This window comes from Syzygium oleosum, unplaced genomic scaffold (genome assembly GCF_021117445.2).
Source record: "Syzygium oleosum isolate NSW1041296 unplaced genomic scaffold, Sole_v2.1 Sole_v2.35, whole genome shotgun sequence".
In the NCBI taxonomy this organism is placed as follows: Eukaryota; Viridiplantae; Streptophyta; class Magnoliopsida; order Myrtales; family Myrtaceae; genus Syzygium; species Syzygium oleosum.
In genome coordinates, this window is record NW_026607519.1 from 2,209,655 (window position 1) to 2,227,173 (window position 17,519).

Consider the following 17,519-nt stretch of genomic DNA (forward strand, 5'->3'; position numbering starts at 1 on the left):
ATCAGTCGGTTGAGAGAGTCCCTCTTGAATGATTCATTTATCGACACCTATCCGCCAGTCAAATAGTCGAATAAAACTTATGTCGACGACGGGAAAGAACCTGAATAATAATGTTTTACGATCATGGTTTTCTTCCTGGAACACAGTTCTTCAACTTGGATGAGTCGCGCAATACTCATTCATATACTACAACCTCCGAGTGTGTAATGAATATAGCAGCATACACCACTTTCAAGAACAAGGTAGAAACACGTCCGTTTTTTTTTTTCTTTCTGGCCCAGTCAAATTCTGAATTCGACTCTTTTTTTTTTTTGGAATCATGAAATACAACGCTTTGAAGATAACAAACTTTTTTTATTTGGATCTTTAACGAGTGTACTTGGGGCAGTAGTTAACGAAATCCTTTTTCAAAGCAAGCTGAGACCAAACCTGTTCTATGTTAGCAGAGATGCCACGTCGAAAGTGAGAAAAGAGAGAAAAAAGGCATGCCTCTCGAAGCTGCTTTAAATTTTAGCTATGATCACGGAGAAATGTCTAGAAGTCACAGCCAATAATCCAGACTTATAATCTCTCAAGTCATTTGGTCGACAATATTTAGGAGCAGAGTCTAATGAACATGCAGTTCCGCTAGATGCATCTCCCGAATGAAACGGAACATATTGTGGAAGTACCCACTTTTCGAAGAATTGCGAGAGCGCCAACAGACGATGCATGACTTCTAGTAATAAGGCATGTAGCGCGCCGGCCTTCTGAACCTGGGAACCTTCCTGCAAATAGCATGAGGCAGTAGAATCAACCGACAAGCCCTCCTTCACCAGTAGATTAACGACTTTGGAGAACACGAGATACCTACCCATATCCATACGGAGAGTAGAAATAAGGAGGTACATACGGCCTCCGGAACCTGTAACCTGCATACGGGTTAAAGCGTCTTGGGAAGTACTGCTTCATCCCAGGAACATTGGTCCGTTTTGGCAAAACCTAAGTCATTCACATCGTAGTAAATATCAAATAATCGTTGTTATACAAAAATTAATTTATCACCTAGATGCTGAAATCGGCACCAATACACCTCTTCAAATGCACCATATATATACGTCCAAAAAAAAAGGCACCATATATAGGTTTTGTTAACTCACATGGACACTTAGTAAATTAATTAAGGAAATATTACAGTTTCTAATGTACTAACTTTTCTTGTGTCATGTGTAACCACTACTTTCATAACTGAATTATTTTATTTAAGGTATATTTAACAAGTGTGTGAGAAAACTAGTTAATGGAAACCTAAATTTATGCGAAGGTCGACTCCATTATGACATTAGAACCAGCATATACTATCCATAACAAGCTTATGGTCACTGACAAGTGCTGTGCCCTCAAATTCTGACATATGGACAAGTTAAAAGTCTTACGAGATGAAGATATCAAACTTCTATGGTACGTTGGAAGTCAAGTATTGCATATTCAGCAGAATAGCTGTAAAAAAATGGCATGCCACTGGAATATCTTGAATGTTGCTAAGGTTAATGTCACAAATTATAAATAAGGAGAGTTTACCTTCAGCTGACGTCCATGCAATTCAGATTCGTTCAGAACGAGAGCCTCCTGAACAGCTTCAACTTCAAGGAACTCAACATAAGCAAAGCCCTTTGGATGGCCGAATTTATCAGTAAGAATTGTCACTCGGTTGACTGTACCACACGATTGAAAATGTTGCTGCACTTCTTCAGGGGTACAAGCATAATCAACCTGCAAGCACCACTTTAAGTCACAGGCCTTCACTGGCACAATGCATCTAGCCAACAAAATGAAAAATCTGACTTAACATGCTTTTCGAATGAGCATATGCCAACATGCATATTAAAGTACATGGTTCACATCAGCCATCGTCTCTTATTAGGCAAAATAAAAAGTATTTCATGACGGCGCCTTTGTCATAAATGCACATATACATGAAGCCATATCCTCATCTATGACAAAAGATTGACAGAAATTACATGCTTAACAACAATAGTTTCATGACTGATTCTGAGATCTCTCTTTCTGGTTAATCATCAGGGGGGTTCCACAAAATATCTCTTCAGTCAATTGTAAACCACATTGAACAAATTTAGCAAGTTCTATTAATGCTCCTTAAGAATGGAATTGATAAAATTTTGAAGTCTAGCTCATCATGAAAGAGAATTTAAGGCATCAACCCAGCCTGTCTTTTTAGTACCTACTAAGTAGGAGAAAGTATACTATATCTTAATTTTCCCTTTCTGCTGCTCCAACCATCATTCGCAGACAATCATCTTATGTCAACTCCAACTGAGCAACATGGAACTTCAAACACAGCCCCCATAGGGTGTACACAACTTGCGTAGCTTGTTTCTATATATCCAGCAAACTTCAAATTCATCTATGCACATCCTCCAAATCAAATAACTCAGCAACCCCAATTAATTAATTCAGATTAAAGAACACACTCTCAAGTTGAGTGAACAGTCTGTAGCCAAAATTAAGCATCTAAAGTGCAGGCTGTCAGTGTTGACTTGCAGGCTGGTGATAGAGCTTAAAGAATGTGTTCTGAATAAGCAGAACAGACTAACAGGTTCTAGAGGTCAAAGAATCATCATCACGGGGACATGAGTCCATGACATGTATATTTCTTGCTCTGTGTAGCAGGTCTCAAAACCATAATAACTTAAACCACGGAACAAAAGGCTAAGGCACCTGCATAAACCTAGAATCAGAGACAAATACCAAAGACAGATTCTACTCCGAAACAGAAACAGTAGACCAGCATAATATTTTCAAAACCTCACATTGGAAAGACCAAATTGCCCCTCCTTGCAAACTCACTTTAGCATCTTGCTTAGGGTTAGTTGGTTTTGAGTGTTTTGGGTGGCTGTCAGAATTTAGGATTTGCAGATGGGCATTTTCGGAAAAAAAAAACAACATTTTCATAAATAGAGACACAAGGATAATTTATTTGAAGGTGCAAAAGTGGTCTCCAAAGGTAAACTCAGTATGTACTTGGTATTTTCAAAAGTAAAAGTATGTAAGTGGTCATTGAGTGAAGGTAAGGTTTGCTTTTGGTATTTAACCAAAAGATTATACCTCCCAAACTGCACAAATGAAGATGAAGATAGAAACTCAATAATAACAAGTAGCCAAACTTAATAAAATTCTGCTGAATCTCCAAAAGTTTTTAGTCAGCAAAATGAAAAATCAAAAAAGATCCAAATAATAGCTTTCTTTATCTAAGAAAAAGGATAAACCAGAACAACTAATCCACTAAGTAGGGTCCACTGGCATTAGATGATCAACTACCATACAGTAGAATAACATATAGGGGTCTATTGAGGAGCAAATCTTATCGATAATTTAGAGGATAACTGTCGATAAATATAAACAATAGATTAAGGACACGAGGAAGACACAACCGAACGCCCCTCACCAGGTCTGCTATATCACGAGAAGTCCTGAGGCCAAATCACCGGCACCAGCACCAACACACCACCACCACCACGAACAGTAGCAAGGGTATGAGAGCCCATAGATTCTATGCAAGTCCTAGTAAATCATCAATTACTTTCGAGCCATCCAACATCTCTCTCACCAATGCAGAACATTCTTTTCAAATATTCCAATCCTCGACTTTCAATATTCGACTCTTTCTCCATGTGCCACTTGTTTCGCATTTTTCTTTCATTCATTCTCTTATTTTTTTTTTCCATCTTTCCTTTTCTTTTTTTCTCTTTTGGTTCTTTTTCCTCCACAGCACACATTTTTTCACCCACACAACAGAAACTCTGCACTGTTTTTCTTCAAATTTTTTGTTCTTTTTTCTGTCACATGATTTTGCAACTTCAGTTATTTTTTCCCCACATCTATTCAACCGAATCTAATACAAAATTAACTCTGGCTCAAAAGACAGTGTAAAGATTCCTGCTCAATCTATATAGACAACTTGAAGAATGAGAAACCTGCAATCACAGTGAAACACGGAATCAACCATAACTCTAAGGTTGACTGACATAGTGTAGCCGTCAAGTCAAAATGACATGCAGGCAACTATCCATTACGCATGAGCAAACGTAAGAGAACTGCAAATTAACGACATAGTTTGACAGGCCTAAGAAAAAGAAAAAATTGGGAAGATCGCACAGAAGGCAATAGACAAGACAACAGTAGAACCATAAAATCGCAGGGAAAACTCATCTAAGTCATGAAGCAGATAAAACCACAAAAACGCAACAGATAAGCATAGATTTTTTAACTCGAATATGCACATGTGATTTTCTGCTAGAAAGCTGGCTATGCTCTATCCTCACTGGTAGTGAGCAAGCTATCTCTTATCTCAAGACTTTGAAAAAGAGATCCCATCTACAACTTCCGCATCCGACCTCAGGATTAGAATATTTCGAAAGAGAAAGATCCTAGTAAACCTAGAATTGAAGACAACAATTCTACTTTGCATTTCACTTGTTAGGGCTTAGAAAAAAAAAAGGATTTACTGCTTTCCCTTCAGAATTTTACAATAAAAAAAAACTAAAATATTACGACAAGATTTAAAAAGACTCTACATGTATGTCTTGAAAAATTGAATGATGTTTGAATTTCGGAAGCAGCAAGAAAATTTTTAACAAAGCAAAAAAGTACAAAGTGGAACTCATACCAAACACCCCTTAAAGAGTGATTCTTTTCAGGCACTTCCCTTCATGTCTTAAAAGCGCGAAGTTAGTTAAAGTTTGTCAGTCATTTATCTTTTGAGAGGATGGAAGGTCTCCTGGGTTCCTCTTGATGCCTCTTCAGCTGTGAAGTCTTCAAGGTAGATACAGCAGGGTTTATATTTCTCTATATATTTCTTTCTGTGTTCATAATATTGGATACTTTCAGCTTTATCTATTATACCGTTTAAGTCGAATCTAGTAATTTTATTAAAAATTATCACTATTAGTATATCTAGGTGTCGGTCGAACTAATATTTGATTTCTTGTTGGTTTTCTTGTATTGAAGAAATCATCAGTCTTAGGAGAAAAAAGCTTATGAACTAGGCAATCTTGGTTCCTTCCTGAAGACTCTAGCTGGCAGTAAAAGCTGCGTTGCCGCTTGTTGGGCCAATGTACCTTGCTAACAAAAGTTAAAGGTTACACTAAATAATACGATTTGTAGAATCATATGATCCAATTCAGTAAATAAAGTTTGATACCCAGGAAAGAATTAAGTAAAAAGTTAGATAACAAAATCTGGTTTTCGCCAAGACTACCACCACTGGCATAGAACGTTTCTTCAAAAAGCAGAGTCTGTTTTATAGATCCTAGAATGTTAGTGTGCAGCATTTTATGCCATTTTGTGCAATATGACAACATTCAAAGAAATTTTCTACCCAAATCATTTTGCCTTGTGCAAGAATAACAGCTTCCCACTCAAGTAGCTAAATGTCCTCTTTCGAAATTCCAAACCACCCATAAAGGAGTTTTTCTTACCTAATATAGTCTCTTCGATGTAGATTGAACTAATGCTCTATATTTTTTTTTTTGTAGAAAAGATAATTCCCTACTCGCCCTTTTTGAGAATCTACATATCCAATGAACCAGTCTCATCCTAACTAACACTCGTTTCGTGTCTACACCAAAATATTACTAAAGGAAATCTGGCAACCAGAACTAAACATCCATTAGCAAAAAACTAAAAAACACAATAAAACAAAAAACTAGAATTAAATACTACGCCACCACTAACAACCATAGCAAACATAATTTATTCAACTGCAATAAGAATATAACCATCTTCCACCATTGGCAACCCATTCACAAGCAAACCAAAAAAGATCATCACAAAGTGCGTGGTTAAGTTTACTTTGCTCCTCTTAGATCTGAGATTTATCGTTCTAAATTTCTTTCGTCATCACAACCCCTGGGTATACTTTGCCAAGCACAGATGTACATCATTTTAAATGCAATGTGGGATTGCAATAGTCAATAACCTCCATACCCAGAAATGTTTTTCTTGGAAGGGAAAGAGAGAACCTTCAGGAAAATAAACATCTTAATTATTAAGTTCTATATCAATAAAATCCTTATTTTTCTAAAAACACAGTAACTGTAATAGGTGAAATATCCTGCTCACGTTTCAAGCAAACGTGTCAGCACAGACAAGCATGAACTGAGGAAACTATCACGTAGAAGTATATGCAATAAAATATAAGAACTTCATCCCATTTACAGAAAGATTGGATAAAGTGCAAAATGTATTGAAGGAAAAATCATGATGAGATACCATCAGAGAACTGTCAGAATCATCATCATCACCAGAAAATAACTGTCTGAATGGTAAAAATAACTGGAACATTTAATGAGAAAAAATCAAACTCGCATAGCTAACCCTCAAACATTTCAAAGAACAAAAGCAAACTCTAATAGCTAACGCGAGCTCATATCCTTTATCAAGAAAAGTGTAAGCAAGATAGCCAAAAAACTGCCAAGAAATAACAGTCAAACTCACATTTCCAACAAACACAGATCTGGAATCGACTTCCTCCTTGCTTGCCTGAGAAGCAGCTGCACTAGCAGGATCTGTGAAATTGGACAATCACCACACAGCGTCAACACAGAAATATGAAGAAAACAGTTTTGTGCACTTAGTTCAGGCAGAGTTCCAAAAATGAATCTTAGAATATAAATCCGATTGTCTAGAAAACACAAACAAATAAACAGTCAAACAAGGTCCAACACAAACGATAAATCTGAGCATAATATGTGCATAATTTCAATGCCCAAAGTGACAAATGCAGGCAAGCATACGCACAATGACTTGAACAAACTATCCATCATCCAGAGAAAGAAAAAGCAAGTATTCATCGAAAAGCATGCCAGTGGAATCAGTAGGTCTTCTAAAGTGATGGTTCATTTTCTCTCCATCCAGAGAATTCTCTGAATATAGTATGGGAGCAAATCACAACTATTAAGCCAATGCTACATCAAAAGACAAGTCTGTTATCTACGAAACCCATATTCCAAAAGGCGAAACATGTTCCATCCTTATGCCAAATCTATCTTTCGCGACTGACCAAATCGATGAAATAAAGCGTCAAGCGGACAAAAAGACAACAAATTCCAGTAAAGAATAAACTGCTGCAAGTAACCAACAGAATCACAAGACAACAAGAGAAAGAACAACCGAAACGGCAAGAGCCCGCTCTTCCACCAGACTTCAGCATCCACAAATCAAGGGTTAGGTAGGAGATCCAAGAAAACCCAGATACCAATCAAACAACCCTAAACAAAAAAGCCCGAAAACAAAACAAAAGGAAACCTTGGACACCACCCATTTCCTTCTCGACCTTGGCTTGCATCTCGCGGAGGGCAGCAGCCTCCTCTTCCATTTCCTTCAGCCTCTTCTTCATCTCATCCAGCTCCTGCATCGTCCCACCCATCACAAAAAAGGAAAAAAAAAAACACACCCAGATGAAAAAATCCATCACCCAGAGCATCTTCCGACGATCGAACAACACACACGGCCACAAAACCACGCGGGGCATCGAGATCAAGATCGAGAGAGAGAGAGAGAGGGAGAGGGAGGGACCTTGACGGCGTCGTCGTCGGCGGTGGACATGTCGACGTCGGCGTGGTGGGCGGCGTCCAGGTCGCCCTCCATCTCGCCCTCCACGGGGATCTCTCCGCCGTACACCTCGTGCTCTTCTTCTTCCATCCTCGCTCTCTCTCCTCGAGCCTCACACAGCTGAATCCGTGGTCTCTGCGACGAGCTTCGGCACAGAAACGGGAGAGTACATGAATAAGGCGATGGAAGGTTTAGCTCAGGACGATTTTTTTATTTTTTTTATTTCTTCCTTTCTTTTTTCCAGAAAAGGAAGAGTTTTGTGATTTATATTCGGAAAAAGGAAATTCAGATTTTCTTTTTTTTTCGCTAGAAACGGAAATTCAGATCTAATTAACTAATGTTAGTAAAATTGACGAATTGACGAAAATGTGTCGCCTAGAAAGAATTTTTATTCAATATAATCGTTCAATGGCACAATAAGTATTAGAGTGTTTTTGTTTCGAAAAAAACTTCATGATAAAAGAAAATACTTTTCTAGAAACAATTTTTCGGGAAAATATTTTCTTTTTTTTAGGTTAGGAAATTCATTTCCCTAACTTGAAGCGTGTATGTTTTCTTTGACCGTAAATGATTTTCCTCCTGTTAATCAGTCGCCAAAAACCCGAGTCTTCACATTCTCCTCCCGCTAAATAAAGCTGGTCCTCAAAATTTCTCTAATCTAAATTCTCAAAGCCACCTTATCACTCCGACTACCTAAACTAATAACAAAAAATGGAACACCCCTAAGTTCACCCAGCTTGCGCCGTGTACTCCCATATTCCAGGACCTCGATTTTCTATCTCCCCAATCCAAATAGACCTGCAATCACTATTGCTAAATTGCTCTCAATACCAAGAAAACACATCACCTACTAAGCAAGTTATTCATCACATATTCTTGGGAAAAAAGGACATTACAAGTGCCAAAAGTCGTATACGGCGCTCACTTTGATGCCAAAAGTTTCTTTTGGATCACTTGAGTGTCAATTTTTTTAAAAAACGATCACTTAAGTGCCAACTCCGATTTGATTGGCCGGAAATCCGACATGGCTTTTTTTTATTAGTATCTTATGCCGACGTGGCTCGCCGGAAGGTTTAGTTAGCATATACACTTGAAAACGACGTAGTGTAACTTATTTCCCCCAAATAAGAACTCTAAATCCCCAAATTGAAAATCCTAACCGGTCGAATTCACCCTATTTCTGTTTGCCTCCCAAATTAAGTGCTCAAGTTTGCAAATGAAGGGCAGAAGCAATTAGTATTCAATCACATCGTTTCTCATCATCTGCTCAGCCCCCTAGACAAGACCCCCCTCCCTCATTCTCCACAAAACAACTCACTCCTCGATTCAAAGAAGAAAACGCCCCAAAAAAAAATTCGAATCGAAAAGATGATGCAGGACGCACAGCGAACGGAAACAAATAGAGCCAGATCAAGAAGAAAAGGAAACGGAACAAAGTGTCAGATCAAATGGAGATCGAGATCTACAAGAGACTCGAGCGACAGAAGTCGGATTTTTTATGTATGGAGATATTGGAAAATCGCGGTGGGACTCCTGCATTCCTCAGGAAGTGGATGGTCTGCCTCAAAAACCCTAATTTCATCCACCTCCAGCGACCTTGTTTTGGCCAGAGGCTATATACGACGTCGTTTCGTTTGTTGGAGCCATGGCGGACAGAAAAACGATAGCATTTTCCAAGTCCACGTGGATTGAGTTTCAAAATATGCCACGTCACCTTTTTTTTTATTATAAAAGTCACGTGTAAATTTTGGTCGGAATTTCTCGCCGTTGGCACTTAAGTGATCGTTTTTTCTCCGATTTGACACTTAAGTGATCCGGTGAAAATTTTTGACACTAAAATGAGCGCCGTATACAATTTTTGGCACTTATAGTGTCCTTCTCCTCATATTCTTGCGATAGGAAATGCTTATTGATAATACATCAAACAAATGCTATTCGGTAATGCATACAATATAGCTAACCCCACCAATATACACTGATAATTGCAATAGTAGGATTCTAGAGGTGGCCCCATGACTTCAAGAGATGGCTATCGCTATGTAACACTTTGCCCTTACAAGATTCAAAAGGTGGCTCTCACGTGATAGCACTTTGTTCGCATGGCACTTAGTTCCCACTGTGCACAAAAATCAATATCGTGCTCGAAGTAGATGATATTAGTAATTTGCAAAGCCCGTATTCAATATCTCACACGATAAATACATATTAACCCAACATATAGCAAGTAAACCACTTACACTAGAATCAAGAAGCTCGATCAATCAACACATCACTGGGGAGACTCTTCATTTCATTTTTGTTCTCTCTTTTTGAATCAAGAAGCTCGATCAATCAATCCCTGGTCTCTGCTTTCTTGGTCTCCCTCTCCATTTGCTCGTCAGATCAACATCTTATATGAGATCACGATCCTCTATTTGCAAAAAGAATATTGTGGGACCTAAATGATCGATGATGTAGATACACTTGGTGTATATGGTATATAAACCATGCAATAACTTCACACTTAGGCACAATTTTCAAAGTCCAATTCTAGTAGCAAAACTCAAAGTGTAAATTGACTGTTCAAAAAGTAATTGGGATGGAAAGTTATCAAAGGGTGAAAAGTAACGATTGGATTTATAATGTTTTAGTAAAGCAATTAATTCTTGGGTCGAGCGGTGGAAGGCTTCTTTGGACATTCTTGGTCAAGTTAAAGGAGCCCATAAAAATATGTTGGGCTTGATCTCAAAACCAACATCATCAAAGTTCTCTAGTTAAAACTTGATCTGTGTCCAAAGTCCTATCCATTATGTCTCATTGGGATAACATCGACCTCATATCAGTCCAGAAACTTCACCTTATATCATGGTCAACTCCATCGTGGACATAAATCGCGTATACTATAGTGGTAAGGTTCATGAATCTTTGAGTCTCCACGGAAAGTATATGGATCTTAGAAGTCTTATAAAGCCCACAACCACTGAAATCACCATCCTTCAAGAATTTGAAAGGGCTTATCTGATTTTCGAATGGTGTGGTATCCTTTCTGGTATAAAATAGAATTAGCTTTTCTCTTCGCTAGGAATTTTCATATGTTTTTTGAGCACTATTTGCTCAAGTCAATCATCACGCATCAAGTATTATGATTTTTCTTTTTTTTTTTTCTTTTCAATATGATAACACTTCGCATGCAGTAATTGGCTTGAGTGGATAGGAACGTTGTGTTCTATAAACACCTGAAAATCTCTTTCTAAGAGACGCTCTTTTCTTGTCATAAGTATTATATTCGGATCATATTAGCCACCTACTTGTGCAACCTACACTAGGTTTCCTAAATATTGGATCGTGATCTCTTCAACCTTCTCTCTTCAGCTGCCCTTTTCCCTTCCTCTTCCTCTTTCAGCTTCCGGAACCCATGAGCTGTTGTCCCCGGGTCTGGCGGAGCCTGATCCTTAACTGGTATCACTGCCGGAAGGCACACAACCAGCAGCTTGGTTCGTCTCGGAGTGCATGGCCATATTCGAAGAAACAAAGTCCAACGGCTTGTCAAACTTAACAGAGAGGTCCCTTAAGTTCTTCTCAAGGGCGAGGAACCGGGCGCCGCTGGCCGAGGAATTTTCTCGTGCCATTCTCATCTTAGATCTAGTTTGGATCGGACTACGGAATACATGGTGCTATTTAGGAGCTATGCTTGTTCGAGGACTGAAAATAAGAAAATGATTCAACATTCAAGAGAGATTTGCCTGGATGAAGATCTCTATGCTAAGCATGTAATTCATTCACAGTGCAAGCAACATGATACCAGCAAAAACGGTGCACAAACTGTGGTGGTGTGATGGATGAGGCGATGCAGTCTAGTGCTAATATGACGGTATAAAGGTTCATCATCCTCAGATCATGTGCAGCAGTTTAGGAATTACAGCAACAAACATGAATAAGGTAAACAGACAATTGAATCTTATAGAGATGACACCACCAATAGTTAAACATGAATAAAGCAAATGGGCATATGCAACATGTAAATTTTTAGGAAATTAAATTATAATTGCACGGATTTAATTGAAAAGTTAATCGTGCTCGAACCGTTTGGGTAGTTATCGCTAACTAGTCCCTAGCGAAGTCGGCATTCCGGTAGCACCTCTCCCTTTCAGAGACGGTAGGTAGGTTAGCAGTTACAGTGCAAAAAGGTCTTGCAAGAACTATTTTTTTTTTGGTGTATCAGATGATCTATGTGTCACTTGAAGTTATAGATCGCTCGGGATAAATGCTTCTTCATGTTTAAGTAGTATAATACCCTTTTCGCTAGTAACGTTAGCTAAAAGTATAGATCTATTCTCCGCGTCACTATTGGTGAATCTCTGGTTTGGATCGTTATAGTTGTAGTAGATATATCTTGTCACACTTCAATGTTTGAAGGAAAACTGTTTCTGGGAAATTGTTTTCCGACTTTCCGATATTTAAATGATGGTAAACTAATCGATGCATGAAAAAAGTCTTCCGTGGACTGAGAACAACGAATTTAGATATGGGGAAAATGACTTATCCTTCTAGTAAGAAGGAAATCATTTTCCCTATACTATTAAATAAATGAAAAACTAGGAAAATGGTTCTTCCTTTATCATAATACTTCATGAAAATTTATGTTTATAAGTTACTTTCACTAACTTGATATAAAATGCTCATGCTTGCATCTTGGTTATAGACTTGTCTTTTTGTACTACTTTCCGGTTGTTGAGTCAAAAGTGATATTTGGGTCTATCATAGGAGGTAGTAGGATTTAAGCCAATAGATGAAGAAAGAGTATATGTGTATAAAAAGCATATAGACCAGAGAATAAACCTGACTCCGATATCATATTAAAATGTTTAAACCAAAAGTTTAAACCGATAAATAGATGGAAATCGCATGTGTATAAATAACCTATAAAATCTATAGCCGAGCGACGCAGGATATTTCTATAAAATAAAAAACCAATGCTGCTGCTACTAGTAAGGTCAAGTGAGCACAGTGCAGAACATGAAAAACGACAACATACAGAAAAGTCGAGTCATCTGTGTATTGTCCAGACGGTTTCTGATGTCTACGTCTTCACTCTCTGTTTCCATTTCCAAAATATATAACGACAAGCGCGACGAGATGAACGCGGAACTTCCGTGGAAAACGCTGCCTTGACGCGTGCAATTCCCCATTTTCCTCGAAGTGAGACCACACACGGTCAAGGTCGACTCTGCTTTTCCAAGGAAGCAGACCTCAAATGATGCTGTGAATTTCCTCGAAGCGAGACCACGCACAACCAGTCAAGGTCGACTCTGCTTTCACCAGGGAGCAGACCACAAGAAATTCAGCTTTGATTGGCACACGGTGTTTCCGGCATTGATTGAGGTAAGATGATACGTCAAGGAGCACCTAAAGGTCACGAATCACATCACTAAGGTTCTCATTAAGGAAGAGATTTTCTCTATTGGTTGGTTGTCTCATCAAATTATGATTCACGATGAGTAGAACATGCAGACGGCCGAGCTAGCAGACAGGACAATATTTACGCGCTTGGGTCAGGGCGTGCCCCGCATTCGGATGAAAGCTCGTCGTCCTAGTTTAAGGTCGCTCGAGATGGTAGCTCAATGGCACCCATATGATTGTTAAACGCGTTGTGTTTGTTTTAGATTACGAGAGACTTATCTACTAACATAACATCTTCATGCATGGATAATAGGTGATTGGAAACATATCTAACATTGAATAGGGACAAGGGTCTAGATCCTAATCTTTTTCTTTTTGGTCGAAAGGGCCTAAATCTTAATCTACTTCGATCGAGTTAATTACAATCGTTGATCATATGAGTGTCATGTAAAGTCCATTAGAAAAAATTTATTAATTAAACATATCAAAGACCGATGCTTTAAAAACTTTTAATATTTTTCATTTAATTTTTTTTATCTAGTTGTTTGAAAGTAGTGTTCTAAGACATTAAACGAAATGGCTTACAGTCCAAGTTTCACAAAGACCAGTTTCAAACAAGGGCACTCACTCAACTTCAAATGCCACAATGGCCCATGATTTTATTGCTTTTCGTCAATGATCTCAAATGATAGTCTCGCAGAACATCCATACCAAAGTAAACACACAACATTCCCATCCCAGATTTGCTTAAACGATGCACCTATTTCTAGTAACACAACGATCGACATCTAGTTAAACCGAAATTGTCGCCGGAACCTCGATCGAGCGAGAAGACATGGCGACGGTTGAATCGGCTCAAACGCTCAAGGAGAGAAGCCGTTGCGTCCCCATCCTTCTCTTCCTGAGCCTCTCTGCGATGATGAAAGATAGCTCGAGCGCCTGAGAAGCGTTGAGCCTCGGGTCGCAGTGCGTGTGGTAGCGTGAGCTCAAATCATCGAACGTCACAGTCCGGGACCCTCCGATACACTCGGTCACGTTCTGACCCGTCATTTCCAGATGAACACCTCCTGGGTGACTTCCCTCTTGCTCGTGGACATCGAAGAAGGCCCGCACCTCAGCCTACCGATCACAAACACATTGCATTATGGCACCGTTCAAAGTATATTGCTGCAAAGAAAATGTATTTATGGAAGAGTCCTCACCAGAATTGAGTCGAAGGCACGGGTTTTGAGCCCGCAAGGTGCCTTAATTGTGTTTCCGTGCATTGGATCACAAACCCAAGTCACAATCTGTCCGGCTCTTCGGACTGCCCTGATCAAATGCGGGAGTTTGACTCTCATGTTCTCGGCACCCATCCTACAGATCACTGTGATCCTTCCGGGCTTGTTGTGCGGATTAAGGATCTCGACGAGCTTGACAAGCTCATTGGGATCCATCTTGTTGCTTACCTGAAACAGATTTAAACGTTAGCAAGTCAATGACCAGATAACAGTAAATCGGCCAGCCCAAGAAAGTCGAAATCAGCACAATTAAATAAGTCACATCAAAGTAAAAGATTATCACGACAATTCCATGCTGCATGCAGTGCCATACTAGTCGAGAGTTCCAAGTTATGACTAATTTAACAATGCACCTTAATTCCAAGGGGATTGGCAATTCCTCTCAAAAACTCGACGTGGGCACCATCCAGCTGCCTGGTGCGCTCTCCGACCCAAACCATGTGAGCAGAGCAGTCGTAGTACAGGCCGGAGGTTGAATCGAGTCGGGTGAGAGATTGCTCATAAGGCAAAAGCAAGCACTCATGAGAGGTCCAGAATTCGGTTGAGGTCATGATTGGGTGATCAACCGTGAGCCCAGCTGCAGCCATGAACCCCAAGGCCTCGTCGACCCTGTGAGCCAGCTCCTGATACCTGTTCACCATTCCCAAAATCAATTAAATGAAGTTTTGCCATTTGAATGCTGATACTTGGCAAAAGCAAAGTGATCTTCGGATACGAGATTCTCAAGAGAATGAGCTTTATACCTATCCCCCTGTTCGCTGTGCTCAGCAAAGTCCAGGTTCCACTGGGTAACTCTCTGCATGGCAGCGTAGCCTCCAGTGGCGAAGGCCCTCAAGAGATTCAGAGTCGACGAGGCTTGAGTGTAAGCTCTGATCATCCTGTGTGGATCAGGAATTCTCGACTTCTCATTGAAGGCATCACCATTTATGTTGTCCCCCTTGTAGCTTGGCAGCTTCACCCCATTCTTCTCCTCAAACGGGTCAGATCTCGGCTTTGCAAACTGTCCCGCCATTCTCCCCACCTGAGCAAATCATACCCGCAAATCCCATCAATTATTCGGCTCGAACTCATCCTCATGAAGTCATATCAAGCCAAATTCTAAATCCGAGTTCCAAAATGGAAAGCCAAGGCAGCAACAAATCTCCCAGTTAAAATTTAGCACCCAATTATGTACATCAAGGACAGACAATCATCTCTGGTGTGGTCTAATGTACAGTTTCAGATCTAGTGATCCATATGATGAGCTTCTCACCTAGCTAGATCCCAATTTTTAGATCTTTGGTCTTTACACGACATAATTGAAAACAAAATCTCTGCACAAATCAAGATTTCCCTGTCCAGGGCAACCTCACTTTGGCCCGTCGTACGACATTAGAGACGGCTGATTATCGCCATGCATGCAGATGCATCTAGAACAGTCCCAACAAGACAGACCAGATTCGTCGGTCGAGATAAGATCCGGATGCACCCGGTCCCCCTGATAACTATAGCTAAAAACAAAGCGATCCGTTTCAAACATTCAAGCTTTTGAAACAGCTTGATGTTGCGCATTCTTACACAAGATCTTGAAACTCATCCTAGATACCCCATCTAAATGGAGTCGAAAGCTTCAACGATGATCCGATCCTTTGCAATGCAAACCTCAAATTTAAACGACAATGACAGCACGAATCGCCAAATCAGCCAAAAGAAACAAAAGAGAAAGACAGAGAACATTTTTATTACCTTGATCACGGGCACTTGGCCTCCGAACATGAGGACGACGCCCATCTGGAGGAGCACCCGGAAGGTGTCCCGGATGTTGTTGGCGCTGAACTCCTTGAAGCTCTCGGCGCAGTCGCCGCCCTGCAGGAGGAACGCGTTCCCCATGGCGGCCTCCCCGAGCTTCTCCTCGAGGTTCCTCGCCTCCCCGGCGAACACGATGGGCGGGAACGACTCGATCGTCTGGAGCACCGACTCGAGCTCATTCGCGTCCGGGTACTCCGGCAGGTGCAGCGCCTTCTTCCCCTTCCAGCTGTCCACCGCCCACTTCCCGCCGTCGGCCGGGGCCGCGGGCTTGGCGGTCACGGCGGCGGCGGCGGCCTTGGCCTTGGCGGGCTCGGCGGCGTGGACGGCGGAGATGGGGCGGGGCTTCTGGTGGGTCCTGGGGGCGGCGGCGGCGGCGAGGGACAGAGCCGCCGGCTGGTGGTGGGGCTGGTGGAGGAGCGCGTGCATGTCGCTGTAGAGCGATTTGGAGGAGAGGGCGGAGGTGTTCGCGAGGGCCATGCTTTACTTGGTTCCTCTGTCTCTCTCTCTCTGAACTTTGCTTTCTTGATCAGGAGTTCTAGAGAGAGAGAGGGAGGTGGTGGGAGGAAGGAAGGAAGGAAGGAAGGAAGCAGGGGGATGCACAAGCGGAGGAGAGCGGAGACGGGTGGTCTTTTATAAGGTGGCAGAGGAAAACAGAGAGGGGTGAAGAGAGAGAGAGAGAGAAAGTGGGTTGAGAGAGAGTCTAGAGAGAGAGAGAGAGAGAGGGAGGAGGAGGAGGTGGCTGGAGGCGGTGGAGGGAGTGTTTGGTGGCGGGAAGGTTCGCCGGTCAAAGGAGGAAGGGTGGGGACAGAGGACGGGAAGGTAGATAGGGATCATAGGACATTGGAGAGAGCAGGCAGAACAGGGGGTGCCATTGTAAATGTGAATTGGACATCATGGGGAAGAATGAAAAGACAAAAGCAGATTTGACTTTGGTAGATTTTCTTGTTATCCTCCTCACAAGGTGAAATTTTGATTCTTCACCACCTCTCAAAAGATTGGTTGAAATTGAGGGCAAACAGTAGTAAAAAATTACAAACCGGTATCCCCGATATATTTAATTTAACTTAACTTTCGTCACGCAAAAAAATCCCGAATTGGTATTTTCATGACATATCTATCCTCAAATTAATTTTCGAATCACAGAAAATCTCAAATTGGTAATCCCACAGCTCACTTCCCCGTAAATTCACTTTTCGAGTCAGATCTCGAACTATTCTCGATACACTTATCCTAACTTAACTTTCTTTGTACAGAAAATCCCAAAATGGTATCCTATGATATATCTGCCCTCATATTGATTTTCCGATCACGAAAAATTCAAATTGGTAATCTCACAATACACTTACCCTAAATTCACTATCCAAGTCAGATCTCAAAAAACTCATGATACATTTAACCGAACTTTAATTTTTTTTGTCGCACAAAAAATCCTAAAGTGGTACTCTATGACATATCTACCCT

The 17,519-nt window shown here is 40.7% G+C and overlaps 2 protein-coding genes across 3 annotated transcripts; both read right to left on the reverse strand.

Moving 5' to 3' along the window:
• Nucleotides 1-463: 463 nt before the first annotated feature.
• On the reverse strand, nt 464-7,793 carry LOC115676816 (polyadenylate-binding protein 2). Of its 2 annotated transcripts, none has more exons than XM_030599832.2 (6): nt 7,576-7,793; nt 7,318-7,408; nt 6,496-6,566; nt 1,561-1,752; nt 854-981; nt 464-767 (listed from the first exon to the last, which is right to left on the reverse strand). In XM_030599832.2, the coding sequence occupies exons 1-6, from the start codon at nt 7,699-7,701 to the stop codon at nt 719-721; spliced, it is 657 nt and encodes a 218-aa protein (XP_030455692.1). In that variant the 5' UTR covers nt 7,702-7,793; the 3' UTR covers nt 464-718. The 2 variants fall into 2 exon arrangements, with proteins under 2 accessions (XP_030455692.1, XP_030455693.1); XM_030599833.2 differs by having other exon boundaries at nt 7,306-7,408; nt 7,576-7,790.
• Nucleotides 7,794-13,618: 5,825 nt separating this feature from the next.
• LOC115676815 (phospho-2-dehydro-3-deoxyheptonate aldolase 2, chloroplastic-like) lies at nt 13,619-16,671 on the reverse strand. The gene is made up of 5 exons (XM_030599830.2): nt 15,996-16,671; nt 15,014-15,291; nt 14,624-14,900; nt 14,193-14,438; nt 13,619-14,109 (listed from the first exon to the last, which is right to left on the reverse strand). The coding sequence occupies exons 1-5, from the start codon at nt 16,533-16,535 to the stop codon at nt 13,846-13,848; spliced, it is 1,605 nt and encodes a 534-aa protein (XP_030455690.1). The 5' UTR covers nt 16,536-16,671; the 3' UTR covers nt 13,619-13,845.
• Between the last annotated feature and the right edge of the window lie 848 nt (nt 16,672-17,519).